This window comes from Antennarius striatus, chromosome 1, assembly GCF_040054535.1.
Source record: "Antennarius striatus isolate MH-2024 chromosome 1, ASM4005453v1, whole genome shotgun sequence".
In the NCBI taxonomy this organism is placed as follows: Eukaryota; Metazoa; Chordata; class Actinopteri; order Lophiiformes; family Antennariidae; genus Antennarius; species Antennarius striatus.
Window position 1 is genome coordinate 12,513,021 of NC_090776.1, and position 27,656 is coordinate 12,540,676.

Genomic DNA, 27,656 nt, shown 5'->3' on the forward strand with positions numbered 1-27,656 from the left:
ATGTACACAGGGCCTGAAATAATTTTATAAATGTCTTTTTATCCAAGTCAGTGCTTCACAAAGCCTTCCATCGTTTTACTGATTGTTGTTCAGATGCAGTGGATTACTGCAAGGACAAGCAGCACTTGAACCTGGGATTACATGTTCAGATATTTCATTATTGGCATCATGTGTGATTGTAGGAATTTCAATTTTACCTTCTTCCCACCCTGCTTTTCCACCATGTCCGTGTTGAGTGGGAAGTGGTCCAGCTGTGGGGTTTTAGAACCCCCACCTTTGGGCATCGTTCAGCTCTCCCCACGCCAAGCTTCATTCACGCTGCCATTGCATCGTCATCAACCGTCTGGAAGAGAGAGAGAAAGAGATGGTTGTGGGGAGTTAGCATCTGGCCACTACTTCCCTTTGAAAACACATCTACACACTGCCAGACAATGCAGCCATTAGCGGTACATCAAGCTCTCTATTTTCAACCGTTGCTCTCAGCTCTGGGGGGGAAGGGGCAAGGCTTCTGAGAACCGCCTCCTCTCCAGGCTGAACCCAAACATCAAGCTAGCGCTACACAAATACCTCCTAACACGCTTGATAATCCGTGCCAATTTTAATTAAGAACTACAATCCCTCAGCCATCGAACTACAACTACAGAGGCAATCTGAAAACAAGACAGACCAGGTAACATATTGCACAAGAAACTGAATGTGGTGAGACATTGACAGAAAGGAAGACGTGTAGGAATGTCTGCAGCAGCGCCATCAGCACGTCTCAACAACGACCCGAAACAGCTACTTGCTGCTACAGCTAGCCAACCCTTTGTAATTACGGGCTTCACCCCATTCAAACTCCTGGCATCCTGATTGTAGTCCACAGACTTCAGAGAACAACGGAAACTTATGGAGTTTTGTGCTGTTTATTGTGCCGTGTTTTCATCCTGTTTACGACTGAACAACGGCAGGTGGACGTCTGTCGGCTGCCTTCCTTCATGACGAGGCCTTCTGCCTCACGAGACTATGAATTAATCATATATTTCATCTCCCTATTCGCCGCTTCATAATGCACCATTTCTTCTGAGTGCGTCATCAAAGTATGACCATCCTTGTGACTGAGGGAACAGATGAGACCCCGGCTGCATCGGGTTTTTTTTCCCCCTTTCCCTTCAACTCTCAGACACTGGCACTCTTATCTTCTCTGGCGCCACTTCCATCTCTCCTCCCCTCTTTCCCCTCCCTCTGCAGTTATCCTATTCAAAGGCTGCTATTTATATCCCTCTAGTCAAGTCAGTCAAGTAAAGACAGTCAGGCAGCCATCCAGAGAGGCACACTGATAGAGGATGTACTGCTCCCCTCTTACTGGTGCACAGAAAGACTCGACATGAGCGACCCAACAAACCGCGGCCCCTTCCGTCTTTCCGAGAGCACATTGTTATTCCCCTGTCGCTACTGCTAGGCCCTGCTAACTTCCCTCGGCTCCCACCTCTAACCACACCAAACAAAGTGACAGGAAGGTTGATTACACTCCGAAATAAACATACCTCACGGCGACACACACACACACACACACACACACACACACACACACACACACACACACACACGCATGAACAAACACACAAACCCGTCTCAAACTGGGTCAGCCGGGCTTTTAGAGAAATAATCTCTGCTCTATTTTAGGGACAACTACGATGGGCGGTTATGGCAACAAAGCATTTCGCTGACATGCAATCTACAGTAAAATTCTGTTTGTACGCGAGCAGTCACAATCACCCACAGGGAGAGGAAACCCTGTTCAAAACCACAGGCCTCATTTCCTTTGTAATTCCATCCTGATCAAAAGATGTGTAACATCTGCAGACAGTGTGTGTCTGTTGCAGTCAGTAGAGTGCGTTTTGTGTTTCAGTATTCTAGCTCACGTGTTGACTTATATACCACATATAGGAAAACTACTACAATTTCCTCTGCAATAAAAAAAGAAAATAGTTTCCAGTTGTGATGAAGTCAAGGCAACACTACATTGAATCATGAGTTTCTGAATTGCCAATATCGTGAAAGGACTCCAGGGAATTATATTAAATCTAACACACGTCAATTTGAGCAGAGTAGCAAGAATAAAATAGCACATTGTGGCATTTATATACATATAATAATAATCTTGAAATAGACGCTCTAAGTCGGTTCTCTAAAACAAACATGCGTCCGATGAGTTACTCTGTTATTGGTACGTTTGTTACAACGCTTTTGAGCATCTCCCAAGGGTAAAGATTGTTTTGCATTTTCAAATTCACACATAAATCTAGTTTCCACCAATCTATATCAAACATCAATACACAAAGCATATACATATTCCTTTATTGATTTAAATGGGTTGCACTGGGTTCTACAGAGTTCTATTGCATTACACATTCTTCTTCTTTTGTTAGTGCTTGTCGCAAACAGCCTTAAAATATATTATTGCCACCTTCTGGCGATAGTTCAGCATTACTGATAAACAGAAGAGAAGTTCCTGTGGTGACATTTCAACTAATTGGTGGAGAACTGGACTGATATTTACGACATGATACAATTTGTAGATACAGTAATCCCTCTTTACTCGTGGTTAATCCAGGACCACCCGCAAAAAACAAAGTTCTGCGATATAGAGAACAATATTTCTTTTATTATTTAAGTATAAGTTAAGCGTGACGGAACGGTGGTGCAGTGGGTAGCGTTGTCGGCGCAAAACAAGGCGGTTCCGGGTTCAAGTCCCGTTCTGTGCGGAGTTTGAATGTTCTCCCCGTGTCTGCGTGGGTTCTCTCCGGGTTCTCCGCCTTCCTCCCATCTCCAAAAACATGCGCTTCAGGTTAATTGGCCATTCCAAATTGCCTGTAGGAGTGAGTGTGTGTGTGTGCGTGTTTGTATGTTTCTGTGTAGCTTTGCGGTGCACTGGCATCACGTTTGCCCCGCCTCACGCCCTATGCAAGGTGGGATAGGCTCCAGCTCCCTGCGACCCGCTCAAGTGGATGAAGCAGGTAGGAAATGAATTAAGGAAGTTAAACGTTTATGAACCCTCCCCATACTGATACTGGGCTTGCACTAGGAAGTAGTAACACCAAGCCACTGTGGATCAGTGTTAAAGAATTGAGTAAGCCACAAAAAGCCACATTCTGTGTCCAGGACAGCAACGCAGCGTGCTGACAACCAATGCTTGTCGCAGGGGGCGGGTACGGGGGGCCTCCCCCGGGAAATTTTTTTAGAAAATGGGGTTATTTTCCTGCATTCTGAGGGCAAAATCTTTTGTTCAGTTTACCTACAAAAATACACTAAAGTCAACAGTTCAAGCTGAACTATCTTTTTTTCTGTCCTACTTTATGCAGGTATAAATGTGAGATTAAACAACTGAAAACTTGCATTCACTATGTGAAGATACAGACATAAAAAATATTACTCAATGTTTACTTGTAAGTTTTACTGGGCTAGAAGACATCTTAACTTTGACCACCACCAAAACCATTGGTACACCATAGTTTAGTTTTTTAAATTCGATAATATGATTTTCCTTTCAATTTAAAAAGGCATGAAAAATAGCAAATGAAGTGAGTACACATTTACATACATCGCTGGTTATTCCTGCTGGTCATAGGAATTAAAAGTCTAAGACTACAAAAAAATATTGATAATATCTTTCATTTACTTTCTGATTGGTCTGTCACCACTCCTACCCTGTCAACATTCATCATTTGTTGTTCAATTAGAATTTTAACGCAAAATCTACACTAAAACACTGGTGTCTGAATCTACAACTGGATTCTTAATTTCTTTCGATTGATCGTCCTCGCCTTGTCGTACACCAATTCGCGGATTTAGCTATTAAAAATAGAATCATTTTGTTTTTTATTGGACGAAAGGAAGTCATGACTCGAGTGCATATTTAATGATCGGGAGCGTTCGGGTCACTTCGACTATTTCCGTCGGCATGTGGAAATAGCGGCGCTAGCGGAAATAGCGGCGCTAGCGGAAATAGCGATGCTAGCGGAAATAGTGGCGCTAGCAGAAATAGCGGCTCTAGCGAGCGAAAAAGTTGTAAGTTTTTGCCTTTTTTCCGTAAAAATAAGAACGCCACTGTGGCTAAACAGTCTAAAAACCTTGTAGCCAATCTAAAATTTACTTCGCCTATGGCAAAGTGGCAAATGGCTAGCGCAAGCCCAGTGATCTTAAACCAGCAGTACGTTTGGGAGCCTGAGTTTTGAACTGCCAGGTAGGAGGCCTCCCTTGTCCTCGATGAGATGAAACTTACATCTCATCGAGGACAATATATTATATATAATTTTAAAAATCCCCAATGCAGTGGAGCTGCGAATCTTGAAGCGCAAATAAGCGAGGGATTACTGTATATGACAATGAATCAGCTTTGGTGAAACATTCACACAGAAGACAGGTTTAATTAGAAACCCATTGGTTTTTATTTGCTGACCATCCGTTCCTCATAATATTCACGGGGGAAAAAAGGAGACTCGAGTTTGAAGCCTTACAGAAATTTGATGCTGAAGTCATTTGGACTGCCAAGCAACAAAAACTCAGAGCTTGGAACAATACTGTCAACCAACCAGTCTGATTGCAGGATTATGTGATTATACACAGCCGTGTGGCCTTGGGTTGCAGTCTTCCAGAAGAAAGAAAGTGTGTTTCAACTTTTTGCTACAGGGCAACAATAACGCTTTGGCATCGCATTTTCCTCTGACCTCACTGCAAACAGCGCTGCAATAGCATAGAACTGAGACTGACACTCAAAATCAATGGCATTTTTGTAGGCAACATCTGATTTGGTCTGAATTAAGCCTTGATGTTTCGAGCGTGACGTTGGTTCCGTTTTACTTGGCGGCAGAGGGGACAACTGCAGAATGAAATCGTGAGAAGTAAGCCAGAGACGGAATGAAGGACAGGACCAGTCAGTGGTCAGTCCTGTCTTATAAGCAGAGACACACACACAGGCACACACCACCTTTCTTGCCATTTCTTCCACTCCTTTCTCTCTTCATTCTCTAATATCCTCCTTATCCTCTGAGCCACTCCCTCTGCGGTCAGATAGAGGCCAGCACTTCAGCATATTGCAGCACACTGCAAACACACACACACACACACACACACACACACACACACACACACACACACACACACACTACTACTACTACTACTACTACTACTACCAGCTTCATTACAGTTGTTTGTAATTACATTAAAGCTAATTTCTTGATTGACTGTGTGGGACTTCTGAAAAATCACTAACAACATTTGAATATTTTCAGTCTGACAACCGGTGAAATATTTATGCTTTATTTTATTCTTCTCCAGTTAAAGCCAGTTGGTACAATATGCCTAGGCCACACTCCTGGAAGAAATGATTCAGCGATGCTGAATTCAGACTATAAATATGAAGACGCGCAAACACAGCCATTGTTTGTTGCAGCTGCAAATTTATTCACAACAACATAATGAACAATAATTGTTGTTCAAAAGTTCGGTAGCTATACTGGCTGGCATGCAGACGAATGCTTCATTCATTCAGGAGTGACAGCCTAACATTAACATCTAGTGTGTCTTCATGAAAATGCAAAGCATTAAAATGACCCGGTTTCAAGAATGAAAATGCAAATTTTGTTCTATATTTAGCTTCAGTAAAACTGCTCAAAACTGTGAAGCCAAAACCAATTCCTACTAGATCCATTTTTAGAATTGCAACCAATTCTGCAACAATACACACTTTTTATTATATTTGGAAAACATGAAAACACACACACCTAAGAAGAAGTGAAGGCGGATGAAAACTTGTTAGCTCCAACCCCATGCAGCCTTAAATCGTGATTCTCATTGTGCACACAGAACCACACCTCTTATTCTGCATGCTGACAACTGAACAACACAGTAGATGCAGACACATACACAAACTCACACTGACTGGGATGGGCATGTTGCTTTCCGTCTGCACCCGTGTTTGTGTGTGTCGAGCAGTGTTTGTACAAAACCCTCGCCTACTGCACTCACTGCAATTAGATAAAAATCACTACACTCCCAGGCAGACAGTCAACTGATATCTCGGGGTCGGTTAACAGATATGCTACACGCTATTGTGATTACACACAAAGTCATAAATGGTGACTCAAATAAAATTCAGGTCAAAGTTGTGCGTGCTGCATCATTTGACAAGTCACAACTTTGTGACACAACAATTTCCTCTTTTGTAAGTAATCATCTTGATCACACTCAGAGGCCTGCAGAGGGATCCACACAACAGCATCCTGCTTTAATGTGTATCTTAGAAATGATGAAATGTTAATTCATATGTTCAGCAAGATTCATTCACTCAATACGTGCCCCCGTCTCCCAGTGGAGGAAAAACAAACCCAAGTGTTGCGACAGTCGATATGCTGACAGAATACCACATGTTTAAAACATAATACCTAAAATCAGTGGTGTCTGGAGACACAGATGGCCCCTGCTAGTGGAAAAACTGTTTGTGGTGATGTGGCTCAACCGCAACCAGGATAAAACTGAATTTGTGCTGCTTTTAATTTGCAGCTCTTTGAAAAGAATTATCTTACATATTTAAAAAAGATCCTCATTTGAATTCAGCTCTAAGATCAGTGAAATTCTCTTGCTTTTTGGAACAGCCTTGTCTCTCGCTTTGGAATGCAAATATTGAAATTTTCACCAAAACATGGCTTCGGTTAATGAGCGCTCAACATATTTTGTTGCTGGAGCAAAAACTCTCCAAGGTCCGCTGAATTGTAGCTACAGCTAAAAGACAGACCTATGAACACACATTGCCAGATGTTGTCAAGGCAACTCGTTACAAACAATATTTTCACATTCTACACACAACAGAGGGGCAGCACGGTGGCGCAGTGGGTAACGCTCTTGCATCACAGCAAGATGGTTCCAGGTTTAATTCCTCTTTGTGCAGAATTTGTATGTTCTGCCCGTGTCTGCGTGTGTTCTCTTTCGGGTTTCCTTCTTCCTCCCACCTCCAAAAACATGCAGCTTAGGTGAATTGTCACACCAAATTGTGTGTAGGTGTGAGCATGAGTTTTTTTTGTTGTCTGACATATGGCCCTGCAATTAATCCGGTGTCTTATCCAGTGTGTACCCTAACTTTTTCCAATAGACAGCTGGGATAGGCTCCAGCAGACCCGTGACCTGCAAGGTGGATAAGCGGCTCTAGATGAGATGATTGAGATTGTCTTGTCTACAAAAAATGGATGGATGGATGAACTCACACAACAGCATTCTGTCCCTGAAAACAAAAAATACAAATGTGTACTCCTACTCCAGTGGAAAGCATAGATGCTGACGAAGCCTGACATGTGTGGATTTGAAAACACAAACTACTGCACATTGTAATAGGTTTTAGGAGACCTTGTTTGGGCAGACACGTCACATTGACTAAAGACTTCGAAACGGGTATAGTTCATCTACAATTGTGCGAAAACCTGGATCAAGACAAGTTAATGTAACAGCCTACAGCCAGTTTACCTTAGGCTTGAATCCCAGAGTGGGTTATCCAGCTATACTCTGAACCTCTTATTATTGCATTAATTTATGTAATTTTTAGTTATGGTAATTGAACCATGCAGTAATTACATTTCGTCCTCTGATGTATTCCTGAAATGACAGAAAATGCTAGCTGCAACGCTCCTGTGGCGTAACAGGTCATTTTACAAATTTAAAAATAGCAGTGCAATATACATTGCAAGAACCTCTTCTGGTCAATGTAATATTACAAGAATCTCAGTTCATCTTGAAGCTTACTTTGTGCATGTGTTTACTCTGCGGTGCCTGCGACTGTCTATTGACATGTGATCGAGTGTGTTCTATAGAAGGAAAGCTGCAGCAGTTAGCAAGCTAGCCTGTTTGGTGTGCAAATAAAGCCAGCTGGTCTCAGCTGTTGTATCCTGGCAACCACGGCAAGGCTTGGCTTCCCAGTCCCTGACCAAGGTCCATTCACTTCATTATGAACCTGTGTATAGTGAGAGGAGGCTGACACATGAATGTACGTACACACACACACACACACACACACACACACACACACACACACACACACACACACACACACACACACACACACACACACACACACACAAAGAAAGATGCATAATGCAAGAAAAGCACTGTGTGTTCAGAGAAGGAGCAGGACTGTTATGTGCAGAGCCATGGAATTAAATACAACAAATATCTGAATTTCTTAGAGGTATTGTGGGTTTCTGTGTCCTCATCTAGAACTAGTTTAGGGGTTTGATAACAGCATTACATCTCAATTGTCCATTTCTTTTCCTTCCTAATAAGCACCTCATACTTAAATGTTGGTATGAGCAGCAGAGCATCTGGAATATATTAAAATGTGAAACACTGGGAGTGGTCCTATTATCCATAAGGTACTAGGAGTAGAGAAAGCCACAGAGCAAAATATAGGGAGGAATCCAATCACTTGGTCTGATTTTCTATTCTGAGCACGTTCATTCTCTCTTACACCTCTCTGTTCCATCCAATAACAGCTCAGTGCTTGCAGCTTGCCTGCCAGTCTGGTAAATCATGCTGTCTTTGCCAGTGACCTCTCGAAGATAGTGGCAGGCCTGTATATCATATACACATATACAGTGGGCCCTCATTCCTCGTGGATAATATGTTCCAGGAACCACACGCGATTGACAAATTCCGCGATAGAACGACAAAGTACTTATCTTATTATTTATGGTAATTTAAATGGTTATGAACCCTCCCCATACTGATATTAAACCACCTTTTATCTGTATTAACTTTTCCCACACTCTTATCCACTGTTTAAAGCACTTTTGTGTCTCACATAAGTCCGACACTCACGGAACATAGCGGACTTCCAACTGCCGTCAGCCAATAGAATGCGTGTACGGGATCATGTGAGTGCGTACCAAAAATGCGCGATGAGGTGAAGCCGTGAGCGTTGATGCGCACTGTATATGTAGAGATATGTATCATATCAAAATACCATATATACACACTTACTGTGTGTATGCAGATATACAAGGATATAGATAAATGGATATAGAGATAGACATGCTGTATATGCATAGGTGTACTTATATATAGAAAGTGTAAATATGTATGTATGGGTACATATATGTATGCAGCCAGGCTGCAAGAAAGGTCGGTTACAATCTAGTGCTTTTGGCCCTCTCTTCTCCGATCCCTCAGCTTCATCAATGCTCTGACTCATTCTCATTCCCCTTCTCCTCCCAGAACACTTCTCTCTCATCTGCCTTTCTCTCTATTCTCCACATCTCTCTCTTGTCTCGCAAGCAAAAAGCCTGACATTGCCACAGCAACTTGCCAGCACGCAGACAAACGTGCGCACACACTGAAAACCTGTTACCTAGCAACTCAGGGATGAGACAGATGCAGGCCTATCAGAGGAGCTAGTGAAAGTACGTTGAACAGAGAGAGGGAACCTATCGATGGAAGTGTGCCTGCACATATCAACCACCAGAATTGAGGATTCAATCATCTCTTGACCTTTGGATCACTGTTTGATCAAACTGTGTTGTTGCAATCATATATATATATATATATATATATATATATATATATATATATATACTTGAACAGAACTGTATTGGACTAAGATTCCAAAAGTTCAGTGTAATTCCACTTTAATCTCCAGTTCACTAGATAGATGAAAGGTTGTGTAGTTCACCACCAACCAGCACTACCAACTGAAATGAACAATTAATGATTATCGATAAAATATAGGCACGTCTATTCAGCAAATTTATTTTGATTTCCCATTAAAATAAGAAGTCTATAGAAAAAGGTCATAAATAAAAAGACTAGTCTCTGCTGCTAAGTATTTTCACTGTCGCAGGAACATTTAGCTCAGTTAAGCTACGAGGCCTTTCCTGTTATTGTCAAAGTTGCGATGTGTTAAGTGTGTGCGATTTAATTCATTACGTGTCTGCAAGAGACTGACAGAGAAGATAAATGAGTGTGTGCTCTCCTGCTTGAAAGAACATGAATGAGTGCGTGCACCAGCAAGTGTGCATGGTAGTAGAATGTGAGGTATGATGACTGGATCTACATTAATTAAGGATTATGTGAGGAGGTAAAAATAAATGCAGAGCAGAGGGAGAAAGCCTGGATGGATAACAGACAGTCAGGGAGGCGAGGGATGAGAGGCAAAGAGAGAGAAGATGACCTTTCCCCAGATGACCATTGTCAGTTTCTTCAAGGGCTGAAGATCCTCCTCTAATAAAAATGCAGCATTGCAACAACAGAAATCATCAAAATAGCCTCAAACACTGCCCTCCGGTCCAACAAGTTTACTTCTCACTCGTTCTGTTGCTGCAATTCTGCCGGCAACTTTTCTTATGCCTGGTCGCACAAGAACGTGGATTCCTAACTAGGCCTGGGCAATTAAACAAAAACCGGAGTTTAAAGCCTCTCACCTTTCAACATCATCTTGTTCATTGAAAATGTATTTGTTGATATCCCCAGTGGATGCAATTGTGAATGACACACACAGACACACACACAAAAAGATGTCACATTTAGTCACGTGTGTCCAACTTGTCCTGCTAATGGTAGTTGCTGAAAATGAAAGGCATGCAAGGCGGCATGTCTGATCAGCACAAAATCAGAGGTTAAAAATACATGCAGCTAAACATTCTCCCCTCCTTCTGACATTCCACGTTTATTCTGGCTACATTCTATTACCGGTTCTGAGGACTGGGAATATGCAGGCTAGGCTCAAACTACAGTATTCTGCTCAGAGGTAGCAGCAGCCACAGGATCTACATGATGGAGCTTTACTGACATGATGAAACAAAGACAGAGTGTTATCAGAAACGGATGTCACGTTTGTCATCTGGGTAACAAAGAAAAAGTAAAAATTGATTAGATTAGATGCTCCAATCTCAGATCTGGAATAATTGGCATATGAATTTGAAGTCACTATTGCCTATCCCTAGTTATAAGACCACAAGAGAATCCATGTTTGACACATGGTCTGCATGAAGAACAGAGCAGAGACACAGGAATAGCTCCTGCTGTGAAAGCGGTATTACCGAATCTATAGGGAACACAATACAAAACCTACCATTGCATGCTTTATGGTATCACCCAAGCCTATGTTCCAGCACCCTACAAAAAGAACATGACGGGTAGCTTTTTGGCAATCAAAACAGCCTCAAAAACTGCCTGTGTCTGTTCTGGGTCTGCACGTGATGACAACAGTTCTCATAGTCTTTATCTCTTGCACCAGGCATTCTCTGTTCTTGTACATTATGGGGAAAGAAGATCTATTTAAAGGATAATGATCAGACTCTCAGCAGGCCATTTGTTTTGCTGCTTAGGAGTCTTTCTTGCACGCACCTACTTTGTATTACTTCATGACAATTGTGTTTATCCCACCTTGTTGATCACCTAGGTTAACCTTTTGTTTTTTGCTCAGTTATGGGCTAATAATCACACTATCATTTTACAACATGTAACATGTTAATTACTATTATAACGGAAGTTAAAAGCAACTCCTCTTTAAAGAAATGACAAGGGACAAATAGTAATGTGATGATAACAATGGAAAAATCTATTCATCATAATCAAGGCCATGAGGGAAAGGCCCTTTATTCGTCGTCATACTCATCACTCCCATTGAATCATTTGTCCTACAGCAAAAGCAGACATAGTAGAGATTGTCCGTGGATGCATCACGTGAAAATCTGACTGATTGAAAGGGAACAAATCCTTTTGTATTATGGGTTATTAAAGGAAAAAACAATTATTGGCTCATCCAGTTACTGCACAGTAGTGAAGACCGTATTAAAAATGCTCCTGATAACACTTTTGTTTGAGTCAAATACATTTTGCAAAAAATAAATGGCAAACACAGGCAGCACGGTGGCGCAGCGGAAAGCACTGTCACGGCTAGAAGGGTCTAGGTTCGAGTCCTTTCTGTTTGGAGTTTTTATGTGTCCCGTGTCTATAGTGTGGGTTCTCCGGCTTCCACACAACCCAAAAAAACAGGACTTCAGGTGGACTGATCACTCCAAATTGTTCAGATATTCAAATTGTTCTATATTTACTACAAGTACAATACCGAAATACCTAAAGCAACAGTGTGAACTAGCTTTGTTAAAATCCACACTTAAATGAACTATATTCATAATGAAGTTCCAGAGATGAAAGAAGGTGATGGGAAGGGTCACCAAGCCATTTGTACAAATCCGCAGTGAGTAAAGTTATCTAGAAATCAAGAAGACTTGGAACAAAATCACGAAACATCCAAAGAAAAAATCCATGTAGGTGCAGGCCCCTCACCTCAGTTCATGGCACTACTATTTAAAAGACCCCGAGAAAAAGAAATGACATCCATGGGAGAGTAGTCATGTGAGAAAAACATAATGTCTCATCTGAAACACACCTCACTGATTCCAAGAGCTCCTGGGAAAATATTCTCTTAACTTATGAGTGGAATGTTGTACCATTCAGAAGAAAAACCAAACAGCAATCTACAATATCACTTTACAGCTATGGTCAAACAAGGAGATGACTGTTGTATTTCCGCCGAACCCCAACCTATAAACCCTAAACATATGCATAGTTTCGTGGGCATGGCATTCCCTTCAAATCTTCAGTTGACAAGTACAAATGCTTACAGCACATGACCTGGAAAATTACTACAAAAAAGAAAAACTAATGATTTTTTAAGTATTGGGGGGGGGTCGGCATGGCAAATAGGAAAGGAATGTAGATCACAATATTAATGAACGAAGATACCCCTCCTGGGCTTGCACTAGGAAGTAGTAAGACCAAACCACTGAGGCTCAGTGTAAAAGAACTGAGTAAGCCACAAAAAGCCACATTCTGTGTCCAAGACAACAGCGCAGCGCGCTGAAGACCAATGCTTGTCGCAGGGGTGGGGTGTAGGGGGGATGCCCCCCCAGAGGGTGGGTACGGGGGGCCTCCCCCGGGAAAATTTTTTTAGAAAATGGGGTTATTTTCCTGCATTCTGGGGGCAAAATCTTCTGTTCAGTTTACCTACAAAAATACACTAAAGTCAACAGTTCAAGCTGAACTATCTTTATTTCTATCCTATTTTATGTAGGTATAAATGTGAGATTCAACAATTGAAAACTTGCATCCACTATGTGAAGATACAGTCATACAAAATATTACTCAATGTTTACTTGTAAGTTTTACTTAGACTAGAAGACATTTTAACTTTGACTTAGACACTATTTTTCAATAAATTTGATTCTTGGTATTACTCAATGTTTATTTGTAAATTTTACTTGGACTAGAAGACATTTTAACTTTGACCACCACCAAAACCATTGGTATGCCATAGTTTAGTTTAGTTTTTTTAATTCGATATGATTTTTCATTTCAATTTAAAAAGGCATGACAAATAGCAAATGAGGTGAATACACCTCATATACGTGAAAAAGTCATGAAATAACATGATACTTTCACGTTATAACATGAAAAAAAATCACATCATGAAATAACGTTATAATTTCACGTGATGGCGTGTATTGTTATAACAATAAACCTTTCACGTAATTATGTGATACTGAACCTCCCGGTTTTTATTTTCTAGGTCTGGCAGCTCTACGCTGCCTTACATTTACATGCATCGCTGGTTATTCCTGCCGGTCATAGGGATTAAATGTCTAAGACTACAAAAAAGTATTGATAATATCTTTCATTTACTTTCTGATCGGTCTGTCACCACTCCTACCCCCTCTCAGCATTCACCATTTGTTGTTCAGTTAGGATTTTAACACAAACTCTACAATATAACACTGGATTCTTAATTTCTTTAGATTGATCGTCCTCGTCTTGCCGTACACCAATTCGTGGGTTTAGCTCGTAAAAAAGGAATCTTTTTGTTTTTCAATGGACGAGAGGAGGTCATGACCCGAGTACATATTTATCATCGGGAGCGTTCGGGTCACGTTGGCTATTTCTGTCGGCATGTGGAAATAGCGGCGCTAGCGGAAATAGCGGCGCTAGCGAGCGAAAAAGTTGTAAGTTTTTGCCTTTTTTCCGTAAAAATAAGAACGCCACTGTGGCTACACAGTCTAAAAACCTTGCAGCCAATATGGAATTTACTTTGCCTATGACGAAGTGGCGAATGGCTAGCGCAAGCCCATCCCTCTCTGAGACTGGTTCTGAATACTGATCTATCCAATATTTTACTGCATTTCTTCTTGTCATTGCATAGAGCAGATAGTGTGTACATGTGAAGACAGAAGAGAAGGAGAAAGGACAGCATAGCCACACACACACAACTGAGACACATAACCATCAACCCTACAGCAAAAGAAGAGCGCAGGCAGAATCAGAACACGATGAGTACATGCAGAAATTCCAGCCCGATTGGGTAGACCTTGGAATCATTTCTCAGAAACACACAACATGTGTACGTGGGTGCAGCATAGCTAGGGACCAAACAGAATGTTAATGCTGTCCCAGTGCAGAGGGGTGGAGGGAGGCAGGATCCCAGATGAATTTTAAATCACTGGGCAGGGCCGGATGGAGGGATAGAGGGATGGAGCAATGAAAGGCCGGCTGCTGCAGAGCACAGCCAGCTGAGGGCTAGGGCGGTGCCTGCTCAATAGAAAGGGCAGGGAAGTGATGCCAGACTGAGGCTGTGGTGAGGGTATGTTCATAATCTTAATAATATATTGTAATAAAATCTATGCTCAAGGAAACGGATGCCACCGCTACTGGGAAAACTCCATTTGCACCGATATGAATAGACCCAAGGTGCTGTCTGGCTTTGTCATGGAACCCTAACTTCATACGTCATCGACACTCCCTTTTCCCCATGTCACAACGTCGACTGGTCAGCCGGCATACAGTCAGCGTATGAATTATGTACAGGTATGTGGAGCTGGACAGGCTTGACATGTTTCCCTCTAGCTGTGAACATCTAAAAGCAGCACACTTTGTTCTCATCTTTCATAATCTGAAAATGCTTGAAGTACCCCCCCTCCATTGCAATTGTACCAACATTTTAAATGTCATAATGTGAGAACTTAGCTTTTCAAGCTTAACTTATATCAAGAACAAATATAGGAAATGACTGACGGCTATAGACCAAGCTGCCTTTGTCTGCTTTCCATTCTCGTGTCTCTCCACAAAGAGGTTGATTTCTCATTCATAGTAAGCCATTTTTCCTCACCTCTGTCTTAATAGCCACTTATTGTGTGTCATCGTCATTGGTAAATGGGAGTAGACTGTAATGAAAATGGCCTCAGTTCAAATGTGTCTAAAAATAAGCAAGCTGAAGTAGTATGTACATAACATAAGGTACTTATGTACAGTTATGATTTGCACATTTTAAGTACATTTACAGACATGCATTTTCTGCTGTGTATAGACAAGGAAAAGCCTCCATGTAGATAAAACATTAATAATCCAGGGTCGAATTCGAATCAAAATCAGATCTGTACAACACTAAAGATTCCACTTCTAATCAGCATCACCTGCCTTCAGGCCAACATATCATTTAAATTCAAGTCATGCCAAAATGTAATTAAGTCCAGTGTGTGCAACACATGAAACGGCATTCAATGCACATGTAAATACACCACTGCTGTGTAACTAATCTTAACCTCAGTGAGGAGAAAACTAATGCAGAACAAATAGGCCAATAGGTTTAAATGAGGAAAAACTGGTCAGGTTTTGTCCATGGCAGGCCAAGGTCATGGTTGAGTTTTACCAAATTTATCAGATTGTAGCAATTGCAGCATGTTGAGGATACCCGAAGACTGTTTATCACTGAGACTGGAGATGGACCATCTCTGAGGTCTCCACCAATTCATAAAGAGCTCACTATGACAATTCTTTCTTTCACGTTCGACCACATTGAGAGCTGTTCAAAGTAGTGGGGAAGTAGAGGAACTGGAGAACAAACAATGTCCCTTGAACTGGACTACAAAGCAACTGGTAAGCAAATCAATCGACTATTATTGGACAACTAGTATAACTGTGCTACAAAAAGACCAGAACTAATGATTATGCCAAGCAGCCTGACACATTCGATTTGCAGGCAAGTTAGAATTAGCATTGGCTTATCTCGCAGTATGAGCATGTATGTCTAAGCATGTTTGTGCATTTGCATACCTGGCTCTCCATCTTCTTCAGAAATGGAAACTGCAACAATTATTAGAGGCACTATCCGCAGCGAAATGTTCTTCCACTGTTCACAAGGTATCACTTATTAGCATCTGAGACTGCAAATGGATGCACACAAACACACTACACACACACACTGGCGCAGGCAAAAGCTATCATCAGCATGTGCATGCAATTTAGCCAATTAAGCTTTAACCCATAACCCAGTGGTAACACAGCTATTTTCGTGAGAGGAAAGAATATAAACAAAGGAAATTTTATAATATGAAATCAGGAAGTGGGTCTACCATACCGTTGCAAACTTCTCTATTTGTGTGTAATGCCTTCCTTTCAATTGCCAATTTCACAGGGTCATTACTGAATGCTTTATTAAAAATGTATTAATAAAATTCATGAATGATGATGTTAACACTGTCAGGATTAAACATTCATATGATTGCAATCTCTTTTGTGCCTATATTTAAAATGCACTGATGATGACATTTCTATTAAAAGCAGGTCTATGTTATGAAATGTCTGAAAAATGTATATCCTGTAACTGTTGTGTCTAGGAAATTATCTGATGTAAGTTATAATTTCTCGAGAAAGGTAATAATTTAAACTAGAAGTAAAAAAAATCTGAAAATAGAAAACACAACATTGCAGGAGAAAACACAGCATGCTTTTTTCTTATAAAGCTTGACTATGGAAGTATGGGGAGAGATGAAGTTTGTACTACAATACAGTAAGTGTATGATATCTTTCTTTCAGTACTCCCATATGAATAGATTATGAAGTCTACTTGAAGCTCGGGACTGCATGGTTGATGCTAATGCCGTATTACCAGCTTAAATGTCTGACAGCAGCTCCCAGTCCAACAGCCATCATAACAGTCATTGTAGCAGTACTGGTGCAGTTATGATACCAATGTTACGCCCTTTGGGGACAAGCAGTGTTTTACACAAGCTTGAGACACTGATAAACCAAAAGACACAAATGTTATCCTATCTACTGGTGGAATGGAAAAGGTCAAAGATTCCCCTGGATGGCAATGTTGTTATAACAGGAAGTGTGCATTATAGGGATATTGGCTCCCACCGAACAGGTACTTTATTACTGGAGCTTATTGATCATGAACACAGTTCACTACTGATTTGGACTCGTTTAATACTTGCATCCCTTACAGGGATTAACACCGTGGTTTATGAGAGAGTCTGGGAACACGGTATCTAGAGTTGTTGGAAGCCACAAAGAGCAGTGTTAAGCAAAGCAGCTTAATGATCTAGTAATGATGACAGAGCAAAGATTTTGAGCACCAAAGTTGAAAGCAAGCAGCAGGCATTATGTGTGACGGAGGAACAAAACAAAGCCCATTGGATTGTTTCCAATCAAAATGTGCAGAGGAAACAATCAGTAAGAGACCTTTGGGTTTTGTCAAAATGTTGTCAGTCTCATAATCTTCCTCACTTTTTGTCCAGCTATCTCTTACCCTCACACTCCACATCTGGAATTTCCTGTTGATGGCCCAGTGCAAACGCCCACGCACTTACAGAAAACCTACTTTGAAGATGAGCACGAGATAGAAAAAGAAAACCGCAGAGGAGAAATGCATGTCATGATGATGCCTTCTGGCAAAATCTGTAAAGTTTACACTGCTAACACACTTCCCTATTTACCCATGCCACAGAGACAGATTCCTACCAAAATTAAATATAACCATCTGAGGAAAAAGAAATACCAAAATTATAACTGAGGAAAAGGGACCTGCAAGCGTGGACTAAAAAAAATGGGCTTGATAATAAAGAATATTGAAGTGGTAGATGCAGTCTAGATTAATGTCATGGCACTGGGCAGGATTACACAGAACTAATAGAAATTTCAACAAAGACTGAGGCTATAAACTTAGTTTTGACTGATTAATTGATGTAGATTGTTGAAGCGGCTTCTTGGCAGTGTCCAATCTCTCACCTTACTAGATGTAGACTGGCTACAAAGGAGTGGTGATGCAGTTCATGGAACAAGGAGTGCATTGAGGCTCAGGAATAGCGATACACAATACAGGTGTGTGAATGCACAGCCCCAAAATCCAACCTTCTCGGGTTTCCTCCACAAAGCTTCCATTTCCACAAAGCTTCCATTTTAAAATGGCACACCCATTCCCCTCCTCATCTTACACACAGATGCACACCCATTCCAAGCTCCTCCCCTATTGTCCTTGCCTGGAAATTTAAGGGTGCTTTCGGCCTGATCTCATTTGGTCCAGACGTTTGGAAATGTAATTTCCCCAAGGGGATCAATAAGGTATATCTTCTTCTTCTTATAAGTTTGAAGACAAAGTTTTCAGGTGAGAAACCTCCAATGTGCCAAGGTCCAGATCAAACAGCTGGACCCTGGTCCATATGAAACTGAACCATGACTTGGTTTGTTTACAATGTCAAAGTTCAGACGTCTGCACTAATTAGAAGTTACAGCAGTGCTGCCATTCCCAGGAAGGTCCACAAAATAACGAAAAGACACAGGAGAACGACCAAGTTAAAAAATGAGAGGTGGTAGCACATGGGAAGAGGAAGAGACAAGGGACTTGATCATAATATGGTTTCAAGAAGTCAATACTCAGCCCAATTTAAACTATTTTTCTGTAAGGGAGACAGGATTTGAGAGGACAGGGGAACAACTCTGGCAGAAGCTAAAGAAACTGCAGCAGCAGGAAATAAAAGTGTCTGACGCCATACAAAAAGTAATGCATCTACTAATGAGGAGGACATCTTTTCTTTTTATGATGACCTCGGTAGCATTCTGGGCACTCGCCCAACAAGCTCACCCATTAAGGTGGTGGCGTCTTCCCCAGCTCTACTGAAGTACCCTGTGCCACAGAAAACACTTCTGAGAGCAGTGGGTAGATCTTCATTGCCTGTGCTTCTCATTACTGCTGTCATGCTGCAGGAACAGTTTGCAGTAGCACTTAATATTTCAACATAGTACAAAAAAGTAGCATTGCCAATGCTGACATAAACGACAGAACGAAATAATGCAATGTTGAATCTGATGGATGAACTGCTCATATTGATGGATTTAAAGTCTCAAGTGTTGTGCCCGAAGTTGGTGGTGATGGTGTTACCGCTGTTTGTCCCCCCATTCACATAAATCACGCAACAAACACCGAACCTTAGCAGAGAGTTCATTTTACCTCAAGTAGTGCAACCCTGAGATGCGCTTCAAAAAAAATTGTGCATCCCAACATGACATTTATGCATCCCAAAAGTAATAAACAGAATAAACAGTAGAAGCGGTATGCAAGAATTGAGTTTTGACAATAGTACAATATAAAAACTAAACCTGTCAATTTTAATGATTTTATTACTATGTCATAAATGTAAAAAGAGAAAGAGTAAAAGTATATAATATTTTTCTCAAAATGTAACCGAACGGTGATCATTCCTTTTCAAAGGCATGGTGATAATGTAAGACTAACTCCTCTCTCACTGCAACGTGTAAAACGAGCAGACATCGTGTTGCTGTTTAGTCGATTTTAATAAGACTGAATCGAGCAGATGGGTCTCGTGACGAGAAAATCATGCAAGATCAAAACATAATGGCAATTTTCAGGTTCAAAAATGTAAGTGGAGAAATGGATAAAATGTAAATATTGTTGTTGAATAGAAGTGCATTTTTTCTCAACATTGTATCGGGGTAAAAGGTAGCATTGATTTTTTTCATTTTTCAGTATTTAAAACTTGCGTCCAAGGGACACACGTTGCCTGATGATCGTGCGTCCCTGTCAAAAAGTGTGCGTAAAAGACGAAAGGACGCACGCTAATGAGAACACTACCTTAGTTGAGTGCAACTATGCTAAATGTGTACTCAGCAGTAATTTTATGTTATGGAATAATGCTAAACGTGACCATATGATAAGAGTACCATATGCACTCCTAACAGTCAACTGTGTGCATGTGTGAGTGATGTAACATGAGAATGTTTTCAGGAAGCACTGGAGGGGCAAAGATGCAGGCGATTATATTTTTTTTCCTTAACCCCTCCCTTTGTTTTTATTCAGTTCAGTGGCTCATCAAACACAAAAAAAGACCCTGTGCACTCTTACCTCCCCACCCCCCATCTAAGGTCTGAGCAATATGAAAGCAGCCCTGGAGAGCTGGGGACAAAAGGACACATGTGACACGCTAAGGGCATTTGGGATCTGGGTTAGGATAGTGAACTATTCCTCAAGTCTGGCTTTCAGGAATAAACGCCTCCGACAGATCAGGCAGTTCACCAGTTCACACAAAGAGCATGTTGACACAAGCAGTTCAGTTTTATCTCATCAACTGGAAACGGAATAAAAATAATCTGATTTACACTTTATAGACAAAAATCTCTTGTCTCTTACCATTCACACTCGCAGGTAAGACTAACTAACGACACAAGAGAGAGACAGAGAGAGAGACAGACAGAGAGAGAGAGAGACAGAGAGACAGAGAGAGAGACAGACAGAGAGACAGAGAGAGAGACAGACAGAGAGAGAGAGAGAGAGAGAGAGAGAGAGAGAGAGAGAGAGAGAGAGAGAGAGAGAGAGAGAGAGAGAGAGAGAGAGGGATGTGCGTCTTTGTGTGTGTTTGAGCTGGGAAGCAGAAGGCAGCATTCATATGCAGATACTCCGAGCACAGAAAGAAAGGGTTTCCTCACACACAAGAACATGGCTCAACAATCCGTCACATGATGGAGATACATGAACAGTCAAATGTAATTCATTTCACTGATACAGCATCACATCCAAGAGCACTCATTTCATCTCACGACAGCTTTCGTAGGTCTCTCGCGGAGATTACGCAATATTGTCACGATGATGACCCGTCTCCATGAAATCTTTGTTTTGTTTACGCTGAACCCAAAAGATGTGGTTGAACGCAGCTCCGTTGTGTTTAAATAGTGAGCTAGCAAAAGGTGTGTAATGCAAGAAACACTTACAATTGTGCAACAGTGTATTGGTAATGCTGACATGCTTTTGAATTGCGTGGCTTTTGACTGGGACATTTAGAAACTAAAAATCATATCAACTTAGTCAACATGTAAATCAACTGAGGCCCCGTCCACACGATAACGGATATTTTAAAAATGCAACTTTTTTGTTGCGTTTACGCCTGCCGTCCACACGACAACGCAGATATCCGGAACAAAAACGCAAGTTTTTTAAAACGCTGGCCGAGGTGGATTTTAAAAAAAAAGCTGGGTCTGCATTGTCGTGTGGACGGCGTATCTGCGACTTTTTAAAAACGCTGACGTCTTGCCTGCGACGAAAACCGTGGTGACGTCATATTTATGGGCCCGTGTGTTGTGACAACAAAACACGGAGGATTCCTATTGGATAAAATTTGACTCTATACTGCCACCACATGGTTTGGCATGCTTATAGCAGTCTTCGAAAACGCACTGCTGCGTTTACGTGTGGATGGAGATTTTTTTAAAAACGCTGTCGTTTTCGATGCGTTTTTAAAAAGTTCCGTTTTTTTAAAAATCCGTTATCGTGTGGACGGGGCCTGAGATTTACTTTCTTTAAGATCACAAAGTCTTAAAGTAAATAAAACCCCTTTAATGGGAAGTTGTTAACATCTGGGAATAAATGACCAATTCTGGGCATGTGTGATTAATCAGACAACAGAAACAGCCCTGAACTGACATCAGTTATGTTATAATACACAATGTATAGCATAAGTTTCTCTCCAGCTGGTTAAAAATGCATTTTTCACTGTAAATGTCTGCTGATTCAAATTGATAACCTTAAATATAAGTAATTTTTTAATTAAAAAAGTAAAATAAATAAACATGATTTGGCGTTCTCTAAGAATTGAATGACTGATTCGAATTTTGTAGGCAAACATCATTCGGGCCATTCTAGATACAAGTTAGGTTCATATTACATTCTCAATATCTGCAAAACTAATCACTTTTTCTGGGCTATCGGTGGATACTGTCAACAGGTAGTAGCCTGGAGAGTTAGCAAAGGCAGAGCCAACAGATGCTCAGTGTGCGCTGGCCTGGACGTGACCCTTATGGGATCGCTGACATGGTCACGCGATGGATGTGAGCTTAGAAATTGTGTGTTGTATGTGTGTGTGTGTGTGTGTGTGTGTGTGTGTGTGTGAGATGCTAAACTAAACGAGCATGTTTACATTTTTCATTATCTGAATCTTTTTTTTCTTTTTAAAGCTGACCTCCCACCTATATGGCAATACAGAGGAAAAAAGGATTTGTGGTGAGAAAGTGTTAAAATGTTACTCAGATAGAAAAGTTTAATCGAAGCATTCATGTCTGGCGTAATACTAAATCTGCTTGCCAGAGCTGATGGATTCAGCATCTAGGTCAAAGTGAAAGCTGTGTACAGAGAAGAAGTGAGGCAGGCAGGGATAGCGTTTATAACACACACTATTTTCCCGCTAACATCAGTATACTTCAGGTCCTCGACCGGTGAAGCACACAAAACAAAAGAAGAAACACCCGTCTTATTCTGGCCTACAAATTACGCAAGAAAAAAAAAATTGGAGTATAATTTGGTGTCTGCGGCTCCTATGAGTGCGCACTCAAAGATACTACTCTTATACAAGGCTGAACGTGAGAGGGCTCAAGATAGAGTAACAGGAGGGATCGAGCTTTTGAAGCATAAAGGAGTGAGTCATGATGACCTACATAGGCTGTGGAGAGAGGGAGGGAGGGAGGGAGGGAGGGAGAGAGAGAAAGAGCGAGAGTGAGAGAAGCCAGTAGGGGGGTGGGAGAGATTCCTTCCGCATATCAAAGTGTTTACTTGGCTCTGCATGTGCCTTCTCTCTGGGAGGGAGGGGAGGGGAAAAAAGGAAAGCAAGAGAGGGCAGATAACGTTCGGATGGAAAATAAAACGAGAGTAATAGGAGAGAGTAATAACACAATGGCTGTCACTGCTGTCCCCTCCCTTGATTCCTGTACCTCATTGTATCCAGAAAGCCCAGACGAAAAAGTCCCTCAAATCTGTCTTTAAGGCAAAATGTACACGGGAATCACGCTGGAAGCGAGTCCACATTCGTCTAGTCTATGGAGACACATCAGCGCCGATATTCAACTCGGAACTGTCTTACAAGGAAAACGTGAGAATTGAGATTTTTGGGTATGTAATGTTTGGGGAGGCGGCGCGGTCTCTGTGATACATCAGCTAGAATTCACTCCAGTACCAGTGAGACCAGCAATATTCCCGGTTGATCAATAAACACTGCAGAGATATCAGGTTCCCTTTGAAGTTGCGCGTGGATCAGTTTGCCTCATCGCCTCCAACACTGCACCCTAGTCCTCCTTCCATTGCATTGGAAAATCCTTGGGAGGGGCAAAAGAGGAGCAATTTTCATCCTACATGTGGGTGCAAGCTGGGCTGCCCCGGTAGGGAGAAGAAGCATTCACACTAACAGCTTTCGCACGTGGAACGGCTTTTGGATTGACGTGTACGGGGTATTAATGGTGCTCTGTTTTGAGGCTCCTTTACTTTACATCGGTTGGAAGGAATTGAAATAAATGAGGCTACTTTAGGATACATATGACAGAAAATTACATTTACATGGACAACTAAACAAAAGAACATCAAAATTTGATATTAATGGATGCACAAATTGAATCTTGTCTCAAATGACAACGTATATAACTAAATATTCAACAGCGAATGAAAGAAGCAGTGCTTTTATTAACAAGTAATAGGCAACCCTACTGCAGACATTTTATAATATGCGGCTATAAGAGGTTGTAAACGCGTTACGGTGCATAGGTTGGACCACTAAAGTTGCTGGCTTTTAAAAAATTACATTCCAAATGATTCATACATATTGAAAGCCATGGGATAAAATATAAAATGTTTAGCATAGTTTCACAGCCGTGGGAGCCCTGCCAAGCAGCTGTAAACTACCAATCGCTAGAAGATGGCTGCAACAAACACAAACTATGCCAATTTCAATATATTTCAATACTGGTTGAATGCTCTCAAGTAAAGAATTGTTTCGAAGGGATGCGTCTTACGTCACGAGGCAAGTCTTTCCATTAAGAATCTCGGAGGGGCAAGGTAGACTTCGGACTTGTACTGGTTGGTACAGAGAATTAGAGAGGAAGACTGATGAACAATGTGGTGTGTACTGTATATGCACATTCAGATGCTGTGTTGGGGGGTTGATGTTAGGGGCAAAAATGGAGGACAGGGGATGCAACTGGGGGAGGGGGTTTTAAGGAGGAGAGGAGACTCACTAAAAGGACTGGTGAATTATTGATGAGAGCCAGCAGGCTGGTCCTCAGTACTAATGCATGGACACAAATGCACACTAAAGGTACACACGAGCATTTACGCATACAGCTCGGATATTGTTACACATTACATCACCTCCTACCCTCTCTTCTTCTCTCTCAGCCATCACCCACAACCTCATCCTCAATTTAGCCCGTCTGCCATCTCTCGTCTCGTGTCCCTGTCCTCTGCCACGTCTTCCCCATTACATCTTTTAACCTCCAATTGCACAAATTCTGCAAGACAACCCCACTAGTTTATTAATAAATAAAGCATATCCGTTGCAATGGAAATCCCAAATCCAAATGATAAACTATGCTTGTTTCATGAGTGGAGGTCCTGAATTTAGAGAACGCAAACCACAAGACTGGTGGGGGTCCGTCACCATTGTGTCTGACACCCCTAAGAGCTCTGTATGTGTCTTTGTGTGACAACAGCAAGAGGGAATGAGGGTGTACATAATGAGGGCTGCAGGAAATGTTGTGTCTGAATGTCGAGAGGAAGCAAAAGCACAAGTCTGAAGCAGGAGTTAAAGAGACATGAGGAGACACGTTGAAACGTACAACTGTTTGCAATGTGATTCTAATGACCTGACAGTTTACACCCATGTGGCTAAACCAGACGGTATATCATTCTGTTAGCTATGCTCTCATTGCTTGTATTTCAGCCTTATTTCACAGCTGAGTACAATTTGTGGCATCTCAACCTGTGATTGAATCCAATGACTATGATCGACTTGTACCAGTTGCATTTCTAGTTCAAACAAAACAACGAACACAAAAACCTGCATGCCTCAGGAGTGCGCAAGGAAAAAGTAAGCGTAAATCTGTCGGTGTGGCACCAAATTAGAATCTTAAGCGTTGGGTGCAAGCACATCTGTTTGTCAAACAAATTGATGAGGTGATGGTCTCTTTCCCCCATCCGTTTACGCAACGGTGCACAGATTGACTGCTGGAATAGATGATGTGTGTTTTCTTCTAAAAACAGCTGCTGACGTCTTTGATAAGCGGAGCTGATGGCGGATGGGTGGAGCAGAGACGGGTCGGTTCAGATCCCTGCAACCACTCCCTATAGTTCCACCCTGTAGTCAATCTTTGGTCTGAACTGGGCTTTGGCAATCAGCTCAGCCATCCAACAGACACCCCAGTGAGAAACAAGACACATTTATCCATTTTTATGAATGTCATTTCCTGCTGTACCAATTCCTCGAAACATGAATGACTTACAATTCATCGCCCGACCAGAACAGGAGTTTGGAAGAATGGAGGAAAGAAAAACCTTTGTACACACTCTTAAAAAATCTGTGTGTGCAATTATTCTTCAAGCGTTAGTCTGGAGAGCGTTTATGCCAACCTATAAAAGAAAAAAAAATGTTTTAAACCCCTTTTGGGGATTTTCACAATGTTTTTCGAGAGGTTAAAATAGATACAGCTAATTTGTAAATAATTGAAAATGCATTTTTGCATGAAAACAAGGATGTAAATTTTAAAAAAAGCATTGAACACAATGTTGTACTATTCAGGTGAAGGGGTATTTATAGTGCTATTAAGTACTTAGAGAGAATTGAAACGTTGTCTTTTCTCTGCAACATTTGCAGATGTTTGTTGGTGCACAAGCAAGTATTTGTGGTTTCCATAACATGCAAGCGAAGCGCTTCATACTGAAACGAGCAGAGCAAAGCTGACCTGCATACAGAGCTGCCTGGATCTGCTTGAACATTGTTCTCGGCTGTACAGCTCTGGCCTGCCCTTCCCCCATTTCCCTCTCTCTCTCCTAGCTCTTGCTCTCCCCTCCCCCTGACTGCGGCAGGCAAGCAGGGCAGATGGTATCCTAGCAAGCAGAATGACCCTGGTGTTCCTGCCCCTTGTTTTGATCCTGCAGTCCTGATTGTCCAAGCCTGATCCTACACTAGCCAGAGCTGCTGGAACACCGCCAGCGGTCCTATTAAGCACACAAAGGCTTTTCATTATAGCCCGGGCGCTAGCTAGCTCATCAGCCTCCACAGACCAAGCTGTGCCATCACTCAACAGCTTTCTTGCATTTTTATTCTTTGACGTTCGCCTCTTCCTTTACTCTTTAGTCAGAACTACTCGGTTTGAGCCACGAGCCCACCTCCACCTCTTCCCTCCATCTATTTTCTGTCCGACCGGTATCAAAACAAGCTCTGCCCGTGGCTCTTTTTTTGTTTTCAGCACATTTTTGATAGGCCTATGAAAACATCCATTTAACTGTAGACTTTCGAGATTGTGATATTGTTGGAACAGCGGTGACACAGTAACTACGACAGATAAACTTAAAGCATGGGAAAGTGGATTTGAATAGCAATAGCTATTGAATTTGGTTTGACCATAATGCTTTAAGTGTATGGAGTGCGGAACAATACATGAAAGCAGTTTAAACAAGGAAACATAATAGCACGATAAGGACTGGGAGTAGATACTACTGGTGTTTCTCAGCCAGTATGAGACTGTGAACAACTTGGTACATAATAAGGATAGAGATTTCTCCTGTTCTGCATGAGTGCGTTTATTCTTAGCAGGGATTACTCTGGGCTAAGTCAAATTACTACACCTGCTATGTTCTGACTATCGCTATGCACAACTAAATTTCAATTTCCACTGAGAATTATGACCTTTACTTCATGCCTCATCTTCATGCCTCATCTCATCAGATTTAAGGTGACAGAATTCATAAATAAATTCTAATAAAAGAGCAAGGCAAATTTGGAATGCTTAATTCTCCGACGTGTACCTTTATTAAAGGAATTATTTCAGATCAGTTGAGACTTACTCAGAAAGAATTCTCAACAAAACATCTGAAAGCAAAGTTCCAAGAACAAGGATATGAAAATATTTTTTAATAACTCGAAAATAGCTGAAATCATGAACATTATATCAGCAACCATTAATTAAATGTAACCAGAGAGAGCCAGAGAGAAAGAGGGAGCAAGAGAGTTGAAGCTTGTTAAGGCACTGAATGTGCTTATTGGTGGGCTCAGACAATCACTTGTTCCTGCTTCCTCCTCCTCCCTCCATGTTTCTCTGAGTTAAAGATTATCACTGAGACTTCTACAGCATGTTGCCTAGCAACCCACACAAGAAAGCCACACTACAGCAGATCACATGAGGGACATGTGCATGCCCATGCACACCCACACACAAACAATAATAAGAGGTTTATGATTCCCGATAGCCAAATCTGGACTGGCTGAGGAAAAAAATCTAAACAGTGGTGTGCATTTTTCATTTGAGTATAT

The 27,656-nt window shown here is 41.5% G+C and overlaps 1 protein-coding gene across 3 annotated transcripts in view; it reads right to left on the reverse strand.

The window, feature by feature from the left end:
* ankrd11 (ankyrin repeat domain 11) overlaps positions 1–27,656 on the reverse strand; it is a 105,429-nt gene that overhangs the window by 25,097 nt on the left and 52,676 nt on the right. For all 3 annotated transcript variants that reach the window (XM_068329511.1, XM_068329332.1, XM_068329417.1), the window contains one exon: positions 198–343. In XM_068329511.1, the coding sequence (XP_068185612.1) occupies positions 198–284 (87 nt within the window). In that variant the 5' untranslated portion in view covers positions 285–343. The remainder of the gene's footprint in view (positions 1–197; positions 344–27,656) is intronic.